Source organism: Numenius arquata, chromosome 23, assembly GCF_964106895.1.
Source record: "Numenius arquata chromosome 23, bNumArq3.hap1.1, whole genome shotgun sequence".
Lineage (NCBI taxonomy): Eukaryota > Metazoa > Chordata > Aves > Charadriiformes > Scolopacidae > Numenius > Numenius arquata.
Window position 1 is genome coordinate 5,399,209 of NC_133598.1, and position 16,652 is coordinate 5,415,860.

Consider the following 16,652-nt stretch of genomic DNA (forward strand, 5'->3'; position numbering starts at 1 on the left):
TGCCCAACAGCCCCCGGAGGCCGGTAGTGAGAAGTCCCACCCCAGACCTTTATTCACTAAATAACGCTGGCGTCGATTTTAATTTTTCCTTTGAGTAACTATTTTGATAACAATTTTGATACCGATTAATAGCAGCGCTGGGGATGGCTGCTCTTACAGGAGCCCGGCAGGGATGCTCCGATCTCCTACCGGTAGATGGGGGCAACGATTGTCCAAACGGAATTCCCAGATGATCATTTGACGTTAGAAATCCTTTAAAAAAAATGGTCCGGTGGCCTCTCTTCTCCCCCCCCCCCCACCCCCGACAGGGAAGGAGCCATCGGGACGCTTGGCTCGGAGCCCGGGGCTGGGGGAGGCTCTGGGCAGCCAGGAGCCTGGTAGAGGAACTGGTGGCGTTTTCCAGCTCTTGGGAGAGGCTGGATTTATCCCCACGGGGGCTACTGGTGGCCACGGTGCTTCAGGGCGAGCGCAAGGATGGGGGGAGGTGGGAAGGGGAGGCGAGAGCTGGTGGGGAGCTCTAGAGGGGGGGTGAGTTTGGGGTGACTGGTGCTGCTTCCGTCCTCCTGCCGGTCGGCTCTCGGTGGAGGCCGAGCTAAAATAAGGCAAAAGAGACCAAATTGGCTTTTCCCCAGCTCGTCGCTCAGTTTTTTATGTACATAACGAATCGATAATTGAGGGGAGGTGGCAGAATGGACGGTGTTTGGGGAACCTTGATGATCTTTATGGTCCCTTCCAACTCTAAAAATTCAGTGAAATTCAGTGAAAAACCTCAGCTGAAAAGCACTAAAGGGACTAGAGATTTCGTGGAGGGTGCTCTTCGGGTCTGTGTTTGACCCGATCTGCCCGAAATCCAAGCTGTGTGCTGTTAGCTTTTCCTGTCCTGCAAAATGCAAAACCCAGGAGGGTTTGTTTTTTTTTGGGGGGGGTGGTGGATTCGCTCCCCGTGCCCACCTTGTCCCTTACAGCTGCCCCTAATGGTGTCCATGGGGATCACCAGCCCTTCCAGGGCTCCTTCCCTGTGCCCCCGCAACGGCTCCTTAAGGCTCAGACCCAATTTATGTCCTCACCGCTGGCAGCTCTTCAGCATATAATGACAAAAATTCCATGTTCCAAAACTCTTTCACGTTTAACTTTTTTTTTTTTTTTTTTTCTTTTCCATTTCTCTTGGTTTGGACCCGAAAATCCTAGTGGCTCATCCCCGCTCCCAGGCTGGCTCTAGCGTTATTTGGCGTCAAAGGACGTCCGTAAAATAAACATCAGCTTTTGGTGGCTGCTTCTCTAAAGAAATAACTAGTGTTTGGTTTGAAGGTTTCACCAAAAAAGAAAAAAAAAAAAAAAAAAAGCCTCTTTTACCAGGTTTCAGGCCGGGGTTTGCTGGTGAGTGCCCGCTTCCTCTCGCCGTGTGCCACCCTCGAGTCGCGGTTGTGGTTTATTATTTTAGCGGAGTCATGAAATGGCATTTGTGCCCCAAAATAGCTTGATGCTGGGCTTCAAACCAGGCAAATCCTCCTCCCCCTCCCTCCCCCACAAATCACCTTCAGCCGCAAAACTCTTCCTGTTGTCCCGCTGATGACAAAACAGTCGTCGTAATCCTCCTAGCTCCAGCTAAGCCGGGCAACTGGTGCCCGGTTAAAACATTCCCGTGTCCCAGTGTGTCATTCCTCCCGCTAACCCGAGTTTCCAGCCGGGTTTGGCCGCAGGGTTGGGTTTTTTGAGGTTTCCCATCCCTCTGCTTTCATCGCTGTGGACCACAAGAGGTCGGCAAAAATCCGGAGACGTAACCCAGGCTCTACCTTCGCTCCGGGGCAGGAGCCTGGCGCATCCTCACCGGAGCTGCCTTGGGCGCCCGCTTTCATTCCGGGATAATTACTCCATTAAAAGGAACACCCCAAACTAATTAGACTGGAAGAAAATCAGGGCAGTTTTGGAACAGGGCATGTTTATTGCCGAGCCCTTCCTCGTCGGCTGCTTTCACGTGCGGCAAAGCCCGGGCACTCGGGGGAATTAAGAGGGATCAGAAGCATTAAACGGGCTCTGCCCGCTCTCCGGAGACTCCTTTAATTCCTCCGTTCCTGGTACAGAAGGTCCTGAGCTTGGGACTTGGCTGCAGGACGTAGATCCCGGCCGTGCCGCGGTGTTTGGTGCCGTGCCCAAAGGTGGCAACCGGGGAAAACCCAAGCCATTAACCAAAATCCCCCCTTTTTTTATTTGTTTCCACGATTTCCAGCCCCGCGAGCCCTAAGCGCTGCCTTCAGCGACGCGCTGCCTGCAGAGGGATGGTCTTAAAATGAAAAGGTGCTGTGAGGGCGTCGGGCTGCCATGCCTGTTTAAGGTCAGTGCCCTTCTCACCCCCCCCGAACGGGGCTGTCCCCTCTTGTCTCAGGGGTGGGGAACGGGAATCGGGTCCCCATCCTGCAAACGGCTGGCCGGGAGGGGAGCGGGTGCTGCTGGGGACGTGGTGGCTTTAGCCGGGGGGAGCGGGTGGGCACCAGGAGGGATGGGATGGGGCTCCCCAGCTTTGGCAAAGTGGGTTTGCTTCGGTTTTAGAGCAGGGCAGGAGGCGGCTCCGAGTTATCCCGGGCTTCTGGGGAGCCCACGGTGCCTGCAGAGCCCGACCCAGGGGAAAACGATTGAGATGAGATCTCAGGAAGACATGTTTCACTCTGAGGGTGGTGAGATCCTGGCCCAGGTTGCCCAGAGAAGCTGTGGCTGCCCCATCCCTGGAGGGGTTCAAGGCCAGGTTGGAGGAGGCTTGGAGCAACCCGGTCTGGTGGGAGGTGTCCCTGCCCAGGGCAGGGGGTGGCACTGGATGGGCTTTGAGGTCCCTTCCCACCCAAACCACTCTGTGACTCTATGAAACTTCACCCAGGTGATGGAGCAAAAATCAACCTGCAAAATGTTTTTCTCTTGGAAAAGCCTTCCAGGCTTGTCCTGGCAGCAAGAGGGGTCTGCGGGGACACAAACCCCTTTCCAGAGGTGGGACAGGAGCAGGCTGGGGACTTAATCCAGTTCTTCCAAGGACCCTCCTTGCACAAAGCACCCCGAGGTGCTGTCCCCGCGTCCCTGGGGAGGACGTGTGCGGTGGCAGCCCGGCACAGTGACCGCCTTGATCGCGGAAACGGGATTAGCGGTGACAAAATGATCTCTTTATAGGCAGGATAAACGCCTTAGGGCCGGGGCTGCGGTATGTCAGGAGGGATTAAACCCCCCCCCCCAAGCCCAGCTGGGCTAATAAGCTGCCAGGGGGTAAGGTGGCCAAGGAGCATCGCTCTGCGGGGCTGGCAACCTCTTGCTGCTGTGGTTGCCACCGTCGCTGTGCTGGGGCCGAAGCCAAGTGCCTTGAGCTAACGGCTGGGCGTTACCCTTCCGCCTCGCAGGGTGTTGGTATGGCCAGCCCCCGGCCTCCCAGATACCTCCTCATCTTCGATTTCGACGAGACCATCATCAACGAGAACAGCGATGACTCCATCGTCCGGGCGGCGCCGGGGCAGGTCCTCCCGGAGCACATCCGCCAGACCTTCCGCGAGGGCTTCTACAACGAGTACATGCAGCGCGTCCTGGCGTACATGGGGGACCAGGGTGTCAAGATGGGGGACTTCAAGACTGTCTACGAGAACATCCCCCTGTCCCCTGGCATGCCCGAGCTCTTCCAATTCCTCTCCAAGAACCACGAGCTCTTTGAGATCATCCTCATCTCCGATGCCAACATGTTCGGCATCGAGTGCAGTCTGAGGGCAGCCGGTTTCTACTCCCTCTTCCGCAAGATCTTCAGCAACCCGTCCAGCTTTGACAAGAGGGGGTACTTCACCTTGGGGCCCTACCACAGCCACAAGTGCCTTGACTGCCCGGCCAACATGTGCAAACGCAAAATCCTGACGGAATACCTGGCGGAGAGAGCCCAGGAGGAGGTGGAGTTCGAGAGGGTCTTCTACGTGGGAGATGGTGCCAATGACTTCTGCCCTTCCGTGACTTTGACTTCCGCTGACGTGGCTTTCCCACGGAAGGGCTACCCCATGCACCGCATGACCCAAGAGATGGAGAAGAAGCAGCCGGGAGCCTTCCAGGCCGCTGTGGTCCCCTGGGAGTCGGCCACAGAAGTCGCCCGCTATCTCCAGGAGGTCCTCAAGAAGAAGTGTTGAGGATGGCTCAGAAGAGACTTGCGCACTATAAGCGGTTGGGAAAGGAGAAGCCTGGGGTGTGGGGGGGTCACACCCCACGTCATCGGTCCCTGCTCCTGGGTTCCTTCCCTGCCTTTCCTCGCCGAGCTCCTTTCTCCCCGGTGATTAAAGCACTTTCTCTGGGTCCCCCCGTCTCCTTCCCCTGCCGTGTTGAGGTGAAGCCTTCTCTATGCAGCTCGGACACCTACTCCAGCGGGGGTCTTGGCCAACACTAATGGTGATTTTTTTTTTTTGTTGTTGGGGGCTTTTTCTTCTTTCCCTTTTGACTTCACAAGAGCAATTCCCACAAGACCCGAAGCCGGCTCCCGGCGGGCTGGGCTTCCTGCACATGCTTCCTCCTGCCTTCATCCTCCTCACCTGCCCGACCGCCGCCGGCCGCGCCGGGAGCTTCGTGCTGTTGCCTTCAACCTGATGCTCGAGGGCTCCCTTGCCTCTTCGTGAGGCCACTGGAAATTTAATCTGGGAAGTTCGGGCTGCCCGGCTTGTCCTCCGCACCCCAGCCTGGGCAGGGCAGCCCCTGGCTCAGCTGCTGAGCCTTGCGAGGGAGTCAATTGTCCCTTGAGACTTTATTCTCTGAAAAAAAAAATAAACCAAAACCGTGACGCGAGGAACAGGAAACCTTTTGGAAAGGTGGTACCTTGGAAAAAAAAAACCCTCCTCTAGCCCATCCCCACTCGCTTGCCCAGGGCATGGGAATGTTGACCGTGTCCCACTGCGGGGAGGAGGACCTGCCCTTGCCTCTTGCCTTCCACTTCCATCCTCTGCTTCTGCTTCCAGGGCAAAATGTCCCCGTGTCCCCTGGGGCGGACAGGTTCCTTCTCACCCCAAGCCATTACCGGTTGTCTCCTCCTGTTTGCTGGATTGTATGGACTCCCCTTTTACCCTGGGGGGGTGGGGAGGGGGTGTAATTTCCCTCCCGACCTGGTTAAGAGGTGCCGAACCTCCCCCCGGGAGGTGTGGTGCCGCAGCACTTCTCCTGGCATCCAGTCCCCAGAGGCCAAACCCCCCCCCTCCCCTCTCCCTGTTCCCCCTTGCCCTCGCTGCAGTATTAATTGCCCCTTCTAATTGCACTCTGCGGGGGCTGGGGGGGGGACACACCTACAGTATTCGCTGCTCTCTGGTGTTGGCTTCTCCCGGATTTATCCACAGCCTTACCGGCCCCTGAGGGTGGCTCCTTAACTCCTCCAAAGCGTAGAAACCCTGACAGCAAACCTGAGCAGTAAGGAAATAACCAAAGCAGCCCTGAGTTGTTCCTCCTCTATTTCATTTCCCTTCTCTCTGTTCTTCCTCCTCCGGACCCCGTTCAACTGTGTGGAACTTAAAGCCATGGAATTTAAAATAAATAAATAAATAAATAAATAAAGAATGATACGTATATAGGGACATAGATATATATCTATATATTGCAGATACACAAGTTGTTTGTATCCAGGACATAAACCTGGGTGTGAAACGGCGCTCTCAGTTGCACAAACGTGTTGTTTCTCTTCCTTGGGCTGGTGCGAGGAGGGGGGGGGGCAGCGTCGGAGGGGGAGCAGCAGAGCGGGGCCAGGCTACAAGCGATGCTCTGCAGGGGACCCTGTGGGGACCCCTCCGGTGCAGGACTGGGCCCTGTCTCATCCCCTCTCTGTGTCTCGAGCTGATGGGGACAGCAGGCAGAGGGACCTGGAGACATGGCCGGGAGCTGCGCTTCTTGTCCCTGTGGGTGTTTGGCTCCATCTCCTCTTCCTGCGCTGTGATCCTGCGCTGTCATTGCCCCTCCCGTGGGGACAGGAGCATCGCCAGGCTCAGACCCCTGCGTTTCCATCGGATGCGATGGCTGCGGTGCCCCGGTGCTAAACCTTCCCGGCACCAACAGCAGCCAGTGCTGTTGTCGTTAAAAGCATATAGAAAAGGGAGAGGGGAGGGAGGGCGGGCAGGGGGATGCTCTGGGTGCTGGAGGCTGCCGGGATGCAGGGCTTCCAGCAGCGGTACCCAGCAGTGGTACCCAGTCCGGCTGTCCCTGGCAGTGCAAAGCCAAGGTTGAAAGGCAAAGCACAGCCCTTCCCGAGGAGGAGCAGGATGCGGCCGAGCCAGGGGGATGCCGGGGGGGGGGGGGGGGGGGGGGGGTGGCTGCCAGCCCCGGGCTCTCAGCAGGGCTCCACGTAATTGCCGGGGAAGAAACCCGCTTCCTCGCCCATCACGCCCTCGCACCAGCCGTCCGAGTACCTCCGCGTGACGAAGAGGAGGGCGCCGGGCTGGAAGGAGAGCTCGTTGTCCTTCTGCCGCGTGTAGGGGTAGAGGGTCACCACTGCGAGAGGAGGGAGAGACGGGGTCGTGGAGCCTGGCAAGGCCACCGCAGGGGACAGGCCACCGCTGGGAAGGGCACATGCCATCCCAGTCCTGACCAGTTGGGCCCTCGGTGCTGTGGTTGTGGGCAGGGTCTCAACCAAAAGCACCACGGGGAAGGTATCAGGGGGGAGCTGGGGATCCATCATACCTTTCTCCAGGTAACTCTCCGGGGCCCAGGGGGGGTCCTCTGCGGCAGGGGGTGGTGGCAGCGGGGCCAAATCCTCAAAGTCAGGCAAAGCTGCTGGTGGTGGCGGTGGCGGCTCAAAGTCATCAGGGGCTGCAAAACCCCCACAAAATCCATGGGATGAGGGGCTTTGTAGGGAGCAGAGGCCACTCTTAGCCCCCACCTCCCCACTGCCCCCCCCCCATGATGAGCATCCCCGGACACCAAGCACTCACCTGGGGGCAGGAGGTCCAGCGGGGGCACGGGCAGGTCCCCCGGCGGTGGCGGGGGCAGGTCCCCAGGGAGAGGAGGGGGCGGTGGGATGGCAAGCGCAGGCGGTGGGGGTGGCTCTGGCAGAGAGGGGGGCGGTGGGGGCGCAGGGATGCCTTCACCGGGGGCTGCCGGGGTTCCACTCGAGCTGGGGGTGGAGGAGCAGTGGTGTCAGGGTGGGGGGGCTGGCTCTGCCCCCCACTCTTTGAACACAGTCACTTGCCCCATGCCAGGATGGGGTGTCACCACGGGCAGGATACCCCAGTGTCTGTGTGTGTCCCGTACAAGTCCTTTCCCCACTCTGTGCCTCAGTTTCCCCATCGGGGACGTTCTCTATAACGAGATTTTGCTCTAGAAATAAGCACTGCCCAGGGCAGTGAATCATCTCCCACTCCCCAAACCCCTATTGTTCATCTTTGCAGCAGAATTTCCCCCAAGCAGTGGGGTGACAGTGGCTGCCCTGGGCTCTCCCGACCCCCCTTCCCCCCCCCAGGCCCTCTCACCCCCCCCGGGCAGTGCCGGTACCTGACGGATATCAGCGAGGAGGTGGAGGAGGCTGCCGAGAGTTTTCCCTCGGGAACCACGGGCGGCTGGATGGGCTCGGGAATGCGGGTGCTTCTCCTGTGGGGAGAGTGGCCACTGAGCCCCCAGCCCCCCAGCTCGGCACAGGGATGGGACCCCGATGGCTGCAGCACTGGGCGAGCCTGTGGCGCACCTCGTGGCTCTGTCCCTGCCATCATCACCCACTTGGTGACACGGAAAGACAAAGCCCCCCCCGCTCCCCACTCCACCCCGTACCCATCCCCAGCCTCACCCCAGGGTGCCCGCAGCCTGTGCCGATGACTTGGTCCCCTTCCGTGCCAGGGTGCCCGTGCGGGACAGCTGGGTGCTGTGGTCCTGCGGGCACAGGGAGACAACGGAGACACCACGAGTGAGGGCAGCTGCAGCCGCCCGACAAACTCATTGCACCCCAGAGGGCTGTTTCCCCCCCCCCCCCCCCCGCCATGAGCAGGAGCACCCCGAGGTCTCTGCTGGGCCCCCCCGTGCTGAGCAGAAGGAGCCACCGGCGCTGCGGAGGCGGCAGAGAGGCGCCTGCCGCCGTGGGAACCTCAGCCCCAGTGTCACCACTTCCCCTCTGTCCCCGTGGTGGCTTCGCCGGGGGCCTGTGAGGCTGCTGAACCCCCCACCCCCCCACCCCGACCCGTGGGCGCCTTCCTGCACGGGCGGTTTCGGTGCCGGGAAAGGCACCGTGGGGGTGAGAGCGTCGCGGTTCAGCCCCATTCCCAGTGGCGCCGGTGGCTTTTGCTGAGCATCGTGTGCCTCAGTTTCCCTTTGCTGCATTGGACCGTGTCCCCCCTCCCCAAGCTGGGACCACTGAACCCCAGCGGGATGAGTCCCCGAGTGGGCTGTGGGGCATGGACAAGACCCCGCTTCTTCATCAAGGAGGGGGTCTGAGCCCACCTGTGAACCCATCAGTGCAACACTGGGGACATCAGGGACCGAGAAAGCCCATGCGAAGCCCCCTCACCCCTGTGGGACCCCCTCCGAGCCCCGGGCTCACCTTTATGCCGTGGCCAATGTCATCCAGGACGCTGAAGTTGAGGGGTTTCCTGTAGTAGGGCTCCAGGGAGGGTGGGTTGGGGGGGGACATGATCTTCTGGTAGGACGGGAACCTCTTGCTGACGGTCAACGAGCCAATCCCCCGGCGAGACACCTTCTCCTTGTGCATGTCAACCCTCTGCAGAGATGGCATTGTCCCCACTGTCCCATCCTGGGTTCTCCCCACCTCCTGCTGCCCCCTCCAAGTCCCACCACCCATCCCAGCCCCATCTCCCTGCCTCTAAGGGAAGGGGTTGCAGGGAAGGATCAGGATTGAGCCTGAACCGCCCCCCAACTCTGGCCAAAGTCACAGGGACAGATCCTGCTCTGCTCCATCACAGCAGGGCGGGTGATGCCCTTGATGCCACCGCAGTGAACTGGGGGGGGGACAGGGCGGTGGCGAGGGAATGCACAAGCCTCAGCCACCCGTAAATTGTTCTCCTGCTGCTTCCAGTGTGATCACAGGGTCCCATCTCCTCCCATGGCTGGAAAGGCTCCAGGCAGTTTCCAAGCGCCAGGAAGAGGGTGGGTGGCCATGGGACTCCGCATTGGTGTCCCTAAGCTCTGGGAGGATGAGGCCAGGCCCCAGCAAGGGGAAAAAGTGTGACAGCCAAGCCAACGCTCTGAGCCCCATCGCTCGATTCTGGCTCCTATGAGGTTTCCCGAGCAGTTCCTACAGTCCCCCTCCACTGGGATTTCCAAGTGCCCAGACTGGGAGAGCACCCCAAAGACTAGTTTGGTGGACTCATGATGTGTTGGGTGACCCCCACCACCACCCAAGCAGATGGTCTTGCATTTCCAAGGCGAGGTGATGCTATGGGGGGGGGGGTTGACAGGCTCTTGAAATTGGGGAGAAGGAGGGTCTTTGGCCCCCTTCCAGCTGCCCAAACCCCCTTTCCCAGAGCCCACCCCCTTCTCAGCACCCAAACTCCATCACTGGTCCAAGGATGGTCCCACCTGGGCCACGCAGCTGATGTCAGCCTCCACCTTCCGCAGCTCGGCCGCCTGCAGGTCCAGCAGCCGGAGGAAGGTGGTGGCCAGGCTGCTGACCTGGTACGTCACGCTGGCCAGGGACTGCGTGCTCAGCGCCATCGTCTCCTCCAGCGCCTTCCGCTTGTCGCTCGCCTGGAGAGGGGGAAAAACCCAGCCGGTGGGACGAGGCCACCGCCGCTGCCCTCCATCTTCACGCTGGAGTCACACGGTAGCAAAGATGCTTCCTTCTGCTTTCCAAATGCATCAGACTTCCTCCGGCCCCGCCGGCGGGACACACGGACACTCGGCAGGCAGCGGCGCTCGGCTTTTCCAGCAGTGGGGGGTTCAACGTGATTCCTACCTGGGATGCTGCCACTTCGGCCGGTGCCAGACCCAAAACAGGCTCAGCCTCCTGCCACTACTGGGGACAGCTGGCCATGCCACCAGCCGGCCACGTGTGGTGACATCCAACCGTATCACCAGCGAGCCACATGTGGGACAGCTGGTGATGCCACCAGCCACCCAGGCGTGGGGACAGCCAGCCGTGCCACCAACCATGGCTGGGGACAGTGTCTCATCTCTCTGAACAGTTCAACACGTTTCCCCTTCAGCTCCGCTCCAGTGAGTTGGCCACTGCCAGCCCCTTGGGAGCAGCATCGAGGGCTGGCTCGAGCCAGCGAGGCCACCAAAGCACACAGGGACCCTCTGGCCAAGACACCTTCCCCAGCAAATAGGGCCAGAAGAAGCCCTTTCCCTCTTATTTCATCCCCAAAGCTCCTGTCCCCCAGCTTCCCTGTGGGGGCCGGGGCAGGGAGGAGGAGGAGGGGGGAAGCTGACAGCAGCAGAGCTTCATGCTTGCTCTGGGTGTGCAGGCACCCAGCTCGCCTCTGCCCAGCCAGGAGGCACCTCCGAAACCCTGGGGACAGCCTGGGGACAGCCATGAGGGGGCTGGTGTACCTGGTCCCCTCCAAGGGCTTTCCTGGAGGCACCGAAGCCCCAGAGGACTCACTCTGCACCCTGAGAACTGAGCAGAAAAGCTGCTGTGGAGCAAAAAGGGAAACTGAGGCACAAGAAAAAGCAACAAGCAGTGGCCTGCAGCGCTCGGTAGGAAGATCACAGGGACACTTGGGCTCCCATCTCCGAGGACAGAGCCTTTGCTATCACCCACCAGCCACCCCTCCGGGACCACCACCTCCCCAGGGCTCACGGTTGCCCCCCCCCCTGCCTCCAGCATCACTCCCAGCCCCAAAGCCACGAGCTCGTCCCACGACGTCCCCTCCCGTCCCCCCCATCACCTGCAGGTAGTTGCTCTCGCAGTAGTCGGCCACCCTGAGGAGGTTGCAGTGGTGGTCGCGCAGGACCTGCCGTCCCGCCGGGATGTCGTGCTGCTGCAGCTGCTCCAGCTCCGACATGGTGCCGGGCTCTGCTCCCACTTCCTCCCCGGCCGCCTCGGCGCCGTGTTTTGAAGCTCGCGGCGCTGCTGACGCAGGGCCCGCGGGCGCCGCGGTGTCCCTGTCCCCCCCCAACCCCACCCCACCCCGAAGGACACCCCACAGCAGGCGTGAAGCCCACCCTGGACACCTTCACACGGTGGCCCTCAGGAGAGCAGCAAGGAAAGGTGGGGGGGCTAGTGGGGAGGAAGCCATCGTAGCCCCAGCCCCATGGGGGGACGTGTTGGGGCTGCGGCTGGTGGTCACCCTGGTGGGGCAGGGGATGAGAGCGGCCGCGACGGCGAAGGATGTGAGTCACGGAGGAACCGGCGGTGCAGGGTGGGGGTGAGCGACCAAAAAAGGTCCCCTGACCCCCCGTCTCTGCCACCCTCCACCAGCCGCTCGGGAGGTGGGGGGCTGAGCCGGGCTCGGGCGCATCCCAGGAGGGTAATTCCCTTCCCTTCGCCTTTATCAGCCGGGCGAGAGGTAGAGCCAAGGGCAGCGCTTCGGCTGCCACATCGCCCTCCCTGGAAAAGCCCCACGTTCCCCTCCCTGGAAAAGCCCCGGGCACCCCGCATGGCATCCCCCCGGTCACCGGGACCTCGCTCGGCTCAGGGCACTGAGGGATGTGACAAGTGACCCCGCGGAGGCGCCCGTCCTTCCCTCGCCCGGGGACAGCGTGTCCTTCTCCGTGCTTTGCCAACAACGTTTCACATCCCCACGGGTGAGGCTGTGCCGAGAGCAGGAAATTCCCACTTCCCCGGTGCTTGGAAATCCCCCCTCCGCCCTCTCTTCTTCCTCCTCTTCCTCCTCCTCCTCCTCCTCCTGCTTCCTCAGGGCCTCCCGGGCTCAGCCCCAGCGACTTTGCACCGTCTGGACAGGAGCAAAACCCACGTTAGGGCTTGGTCCTTCCTGAGCCCGCGGCCCCACCAGCACAAGGACGAGGGAAATGATGAATTTCCTCCAGCGCCGTCCCAGCTCCTCGCACCCTGAAGGACCAAGAGCCGCCCGAGCTGCCCCCGCTCCCCACCGAGGCTGCTCCAGCCCCTGGAGGTCCCCTCACCCCATCTCCCCTCCTCTCCATCCCCTCCCAAACTCCATGAAAGCTGCTCCAATTCCCACAGGGGTCAGTCCCTCTGCCCCAGCAGGTCCCAGACACCCACGGCCAGGGGGTCAAGCGCTTCCCGGCCACCCGCCCTTCCTCCCCCATCCTCACCCTCCCCGCAGCCCCAGCACCGATTACCCCAGGGCTTTGAGGCTAATGCCCAACACCTGACCAGCTTATTCTCCTGAGTCTATTATCAGCTTAAGGACCAAAGACATCTGCTCCCCGCTGCCCTCCCAGAGAGCTGGAGGAGTCTTCCAGCCTGGATCAGGAGATCGAGGGTCCATTTGACGGGTGTCTCCTCTTGGATGGGTCTCTGAACATCTCACCGCCGAGAGGGGCCGCCCCTCGTCCCCAGAGGTAAGTGGCTTCGCTCCCTCCAGGTACAAATGGCATCGTGGGGGTCCACCCGGTTTGGGGGTCACCTCCTCGGCGGGTTGGTGGCACGGCTGGGCTGTGGCTTTTGGCTCCTTGTGCTCTGCCACAAGCATCTCACGGGGCGTCGGTGGGGAGAACCAGCAGGGTCCAGGGAACACCACCTTGATGCCTTCCAAAGCAGGGCCAAGGCACGTTTCCCCTTAATCACGTTTATTTTTTATTTTATTTAAAAGGTTATGGCCAGGTTTTCAAACCCAAGTTGAACAGATCTCGGCAGGGCAGGCCAGCAGGGTAGGAATCTCACATAACCCTTGGGTGGGCTTTCAGGAAAACCAGAGTTGGGCTTTCCCAACCCACACGGCCCCAAAAACCTTCTGTAGCAACAAGCGATGCCTCTTGTTCACGGCAATGAAGGGGCCCCAGTCCATGTTGGCACTTACCCGGGGAGTGGGTATAAGGAGGGGATAGAAAGGAAAAAAAAAGAAAAAAAAAAAAAAAAAGATATTTCCTTAGAAAACCTGCAAAGATGCTCTTGCCCAGGCACAGGACACAGATTGGAAAGGTCCAGTTTGCAGACCTGGGCATCCCTGGTTCTCCCGCGACGGCGCTGCTCCGACGGCCCCGAGGCAGTGGCTTTTCTCCGGGCTCAGCCGGCCCCGCCGAACTGGCCACCTCGTGTCTTGGGGAAACAGCCCCTGCGGTAGCAAAAAAACCTCTTGAAAAACCAGGCTGGATCCTCCTCCGCTGCCCTCGAGCTGCATCTGTCGCTCGCTGTGCCTGCTGAGAACAAGCAAACGAAAATCTGGTTACAGCAGATGTTACAAGAAGTGTTTTGAAAGGTGCCTTCAGCCTCGGGTTATTTTTTTTAGCATCAGCCTGTGTCTCGCCGTGGGGGTGGCTGAGACATTAGCGGCGTTCGCAATACTCTTAGGGCCAAAGCAATAGTCCTAACGTGTCTTAGAAGCCCATCTATCTACTAATAATGTTCTTTTTCCCTGTGGTTACAGGGCAAAATGGCTCAGGACATGACAGAGAAGGAGCTGCTGAAGATGGAGCTGGACCAGCTGAAGAAGGAGGTGAAGAACGAGAGGCAAATGGTGAGTTTTTCACCCAAAGCACAACAACGGGGCCGCTCCCCGGGGTAACTTCCTGACCTGATCGTGAAGGCAAAAAAAAAACAACCCACAACCCCCGAAATGAAACCTCAAATACAGGCACAACTCTGTGTGTTCACACCTCTCCCCTCAAAGCAAACATGCACCTTGAGCTCAGCCCCAAATCCCCGAGCCTGGGAACTGCAGCCCCCCTCACGCAGTGAGGTACCCGTAGCACCCCAGGGACGCTCTCGGGGACACCCCACACTGGGTGGGATCCTCACGGCGCCGCGGTTCCCCCTCTCCAATGGGTTTGTGGGCAGCCGAGGAGCTCAGCTCCGCAGCCAGGGTTCCTTCCCGTCTCCCATGCAGAGCATCTCCTTCCTCGGCAGGTCTCCAAGACTGGCAAAGAGATCAAGGAGTACATCGAGTCCATGGCAGGCGAGGACCCGCTGCTGAAAGGTGTCCCCGAGGACAAGAACCCCTTTAAGGAGAAGGGCGGCTGTACGATAAGCTGACCCCCCCCACCCCTGCTGCTGTCGCCGCCGGGCACGGGGATGTTCCCTTGTGTAAACCAAGACTGTCAGAAACCTGCTTTCCCTGTAGTCTGACCTCAGCGCTGGGGAGTCCAGAACCAAAGCGTAGCGCATCTGAAGGATGGCAAAAGGAAAAAGACCAAAAAAAAAAAAAAAGACAAAAAAAAAAGATCCAAAAGAAGAATAAAAGATAATTACCCCACTGCCACCGGAGATGAGGTTCAGCAGCCAGCCCGGTCTGTGCTTTCGTGCTCTCACGGCTGATTTACATTTGGTTTCCTGCAAGCAAAACTTCTGCATTTTCAGCAGCCAGCAGCAAAGTGGGCTTTAACGAAACGGCAGAGCTGGGTCTAGTCTCCAAGCAGCCCAGCCCCGGCGCCGAGCCCCAGCTTGCTGCAGAAGAACCTCCCAGCACAACCTTCCTCAAGCTGTTTCCTCTCGGTGCCTCAGTTTCCCCACCTGGCACAGGAGGGCAATGCCCATCCTGCCGCTTGGAGGCTTCCAGGGGGTCTGAAAGCTTTAGTCTCTTTCTTCCTGCGCATCCCACCAGCTGGTGACCACCACTGTCCTCCACTCCTACAGCCCATGTCTTCACCCGCCAGGCACCTTACATTGAGAGCCAGGGGATGGGCATGGGAACGAAGGAGGGCTCCAACCAGCTTGTTCAAAACCCTCATCCCACCTCTCCATCTCGCTTCCTCCCCTGGAAACCCCCTGGCAGCTGTGGGAAAGCAAGCCCAGGGCTGTCAGGTCCTGGTTGTGACTGTGGTGGCCTCAAGCGCTGCCACCACTTCACCCTCAGCTCCTCTCCGCTGCCGCGAGCGGGCTCCAAAGCCTCGTCCCACCATATCCCATCGGTGACAGGGATGACTTGGAGCAGGCAGTTTGGGGTGGCAGCAGATCCTTGGAGCAAGACAGGACCCACCAAGCCCTAAGTGAGCAATGCCCAGGCCACGATCCTCCTGCTCCCAAGGGCAGCTTTTTTTTTCCAGGACAAATTTCATCCCCTGCTTGATAGAAAAAACCACAGCAGCCGGGGCACAACCTGCTTCCAAGTTCAGTAGGGCAATACTTTGGGGAAGATTTGTGGGGTTTGTTGTTTGGGGCTTTTTTTGGAGGTGTTTTGGGGGTTTTTTGTTTGCTTTTTTTGTTTTGTTGTGTTTTTTTGTTTGTTTTTTTTTAAATCACACATATTATCTTTAGGAAAACTCTCCAAAACATCCCCAGACAACCAACCCCCAAACAGAAGCAGCAGCTCTCCTTATTTCTCAGAGTCCCCCAGGTCCCGTCCCTGCCGCAGTCTGTCCCCATGCCGCTTCTGCTTCGTGCCAGCCCCCCCAGGACACGCTCCCCCCAGGCCCAGCCAGCCTCTGCTCAGGGGTGACACCTGTCCCACCGCAGATTTAGACACAGCGAAGCCACCGGCTGCGAACGGAGGGCAGGAACAAAATGTCCCCCAGCCCTTGGAGGTGGCTGTTGGGGAAGAAGCCATGGCGCAGCACGTCAGGAAGGCTGTGGGTCCACCATGACACTGGCGGCTGCTGGTGGGGCACCAGGATTGCATGGAGACAGGCCTGGGAACAGCTTAAATACAGGGAAATGGCTTTCAATCCCAATTGGAGTGGTGTTTTCCTGCCTTTCAGGCCACTGCTTGATCCCGTCGCCAGGCTGGCCCTGCTGGGCACCAGGTCTTGGGGGTAGAGGGGGCCCAGCCCCAGAGACACCCCATGGTGGCAGAGGGTGGACGCAAGTTCCTCAGCTCCCCACCGCTCCCCCGCAGCCAGCGCCTCCGCGCACCTTCCTAACCAAAAACAAAAATAAAGGTGGTTTTGTTCTTGCTCGCAGATGCTAAATAAACCCGCCAGCTCGACTGCGGCCTGTGTCTTTCTTGCGGCGGGGCGTGCGGCCCTGAGGAGAGCAGCTTCTCCCAGGCCCAAGCGGCGCTGGGGAGCCCGGCCTGCCCCTAATCCCGCCGGGTCTCCCGGGATTGACCCGTTAATCGACGTTAAACGGCTGGAAACCTGCGTCAGAGCCGGCTAAGCCGCTGCTGAAGGGATTCGGGACGATTCACGCCAAACCCCAGCTTAAAGCAGTGCCGTGCCGTTCCGTCCCAAAGCCCCTCAGGCCGCCCGCCCGCCCGCCCGCGTCCGCGAACCCACGACCCCAGGCTCCGCTGCGCTCTAACGCTATAAGGCCGTGGGAGGCGGGGCGGAACGCGTTTCCAGCCAATAGCAGCGCGGAGAGGCGAGAGTGTCAGCCCGCATGCCCAATCAGCGCCGGCATCTGGGAGAGGCGCCCCCCCGCTCTCTGCCCCGCCCCGCCGTTCCCACGCATGCGCCGTGAAGAAGCGGAGCCCACGCACAAAATGGAGCCCGATAGGGGCCCGGAGGGCGCCGGGGGAGGGACACCCGGTGTTGCCTCCCCCCCGGTTCCCCCCCCCCCCCCCGCACATACCGGTTGGCGACGCGTTACCGGAGGGCAAAGAAAAGAAAAATAAAAAATGAAAAGAACGAAAAGGAACGCGAGGTCCCACCGAGATTTGAACTCGGATCGCTGGATTCAAAGTCCAGAGTGCTAACCATTACACCATGGGACC

At 60.0% G+C, this 16,652-nt stretch overlaps 3 protein-coding genes and 1 non-coding gene across 4 annotated transcripts; 2 read left to right on the plus strand and 2 right to left on the minus strand.

The window, feature by feature from the left end:
* The first annotated feature begins 2,287 nt into the window (after window positions 1–2,287).
* On the plus strand, window positions 2,288–4,139 carry PHOSPHO1 (phosphoethanolamine/phosphocholine phosphatase 1). Its single transcript, XM_074162968.1, has 2 exons — window positions 2,288–2,332; window positions 3,378–4,139. Exons 1-2 carry the CDS (start codon window positions 2,288–2,290, stop codon window positions 4,137–4,139), a joined length of 807 nt encoding a protein of 268 aa, XP_074019069.1.
* Window positions 4,140–6,307: 2,168 nt separating this feature from the next.
* Window positions 6,308–10,925, minus strand: ABI3 (ABI family member 3). The gene is made up of 8 exons (XM_074162835.1): window positions 10,809–10,925; window positions 9,499–9,666; window positions 8,504–8,680; window positions 7,757–7,839; window positions 7,468–7,563; window positions 6,909–7,090; window positions 6,658–6,786; window positions 6,308–6,468 (listed from the first exon to the last, which is right to left on the minus strand). Exons 1-8 carry the CDS (start codon window positions 10,923–10,925, stop codon window positions 6,308–6,310), a joined length of 1,113 nt encoding a protein of 370 aa, XP_074018936.1.
* An 845-nt stretch (window positions 10,926–11,770) lies between these two features.
* GNGT2 (G protein subunit gamma transducin 2) lies at window positions 11,771–14,182 on the plus strand. Its single transcript, XM_074162875.1, has 3 exons — window positions 11,771–12,408; window positions 13,434–13,523; window positions 13,913–14,182. The coding sequence occupies exons 2-3, from the start codon at window positions 13,440–13,442 to the stop codon at window positions 14,036–14,038; spliced, it is 210 nt and encodes a 69-aa protein (XP_074018976.1). The 5' UTR covers window positions 11,771–12,408; window positions 13,434–13,439; the 3' UTR covers window positions 14,039–14,182.
* Window positions 14,183–16,580: 2,398 nt separating this feature from the next.
* TRNAQ-UUG (transfer RNA glutamine (anticodon UUG)) lies at window positions 16,581–16,652 on the minus strand. Its single transcript has one exon. It is a non-coding gene; the product is annotated as a tRNA-Gln (tRNA).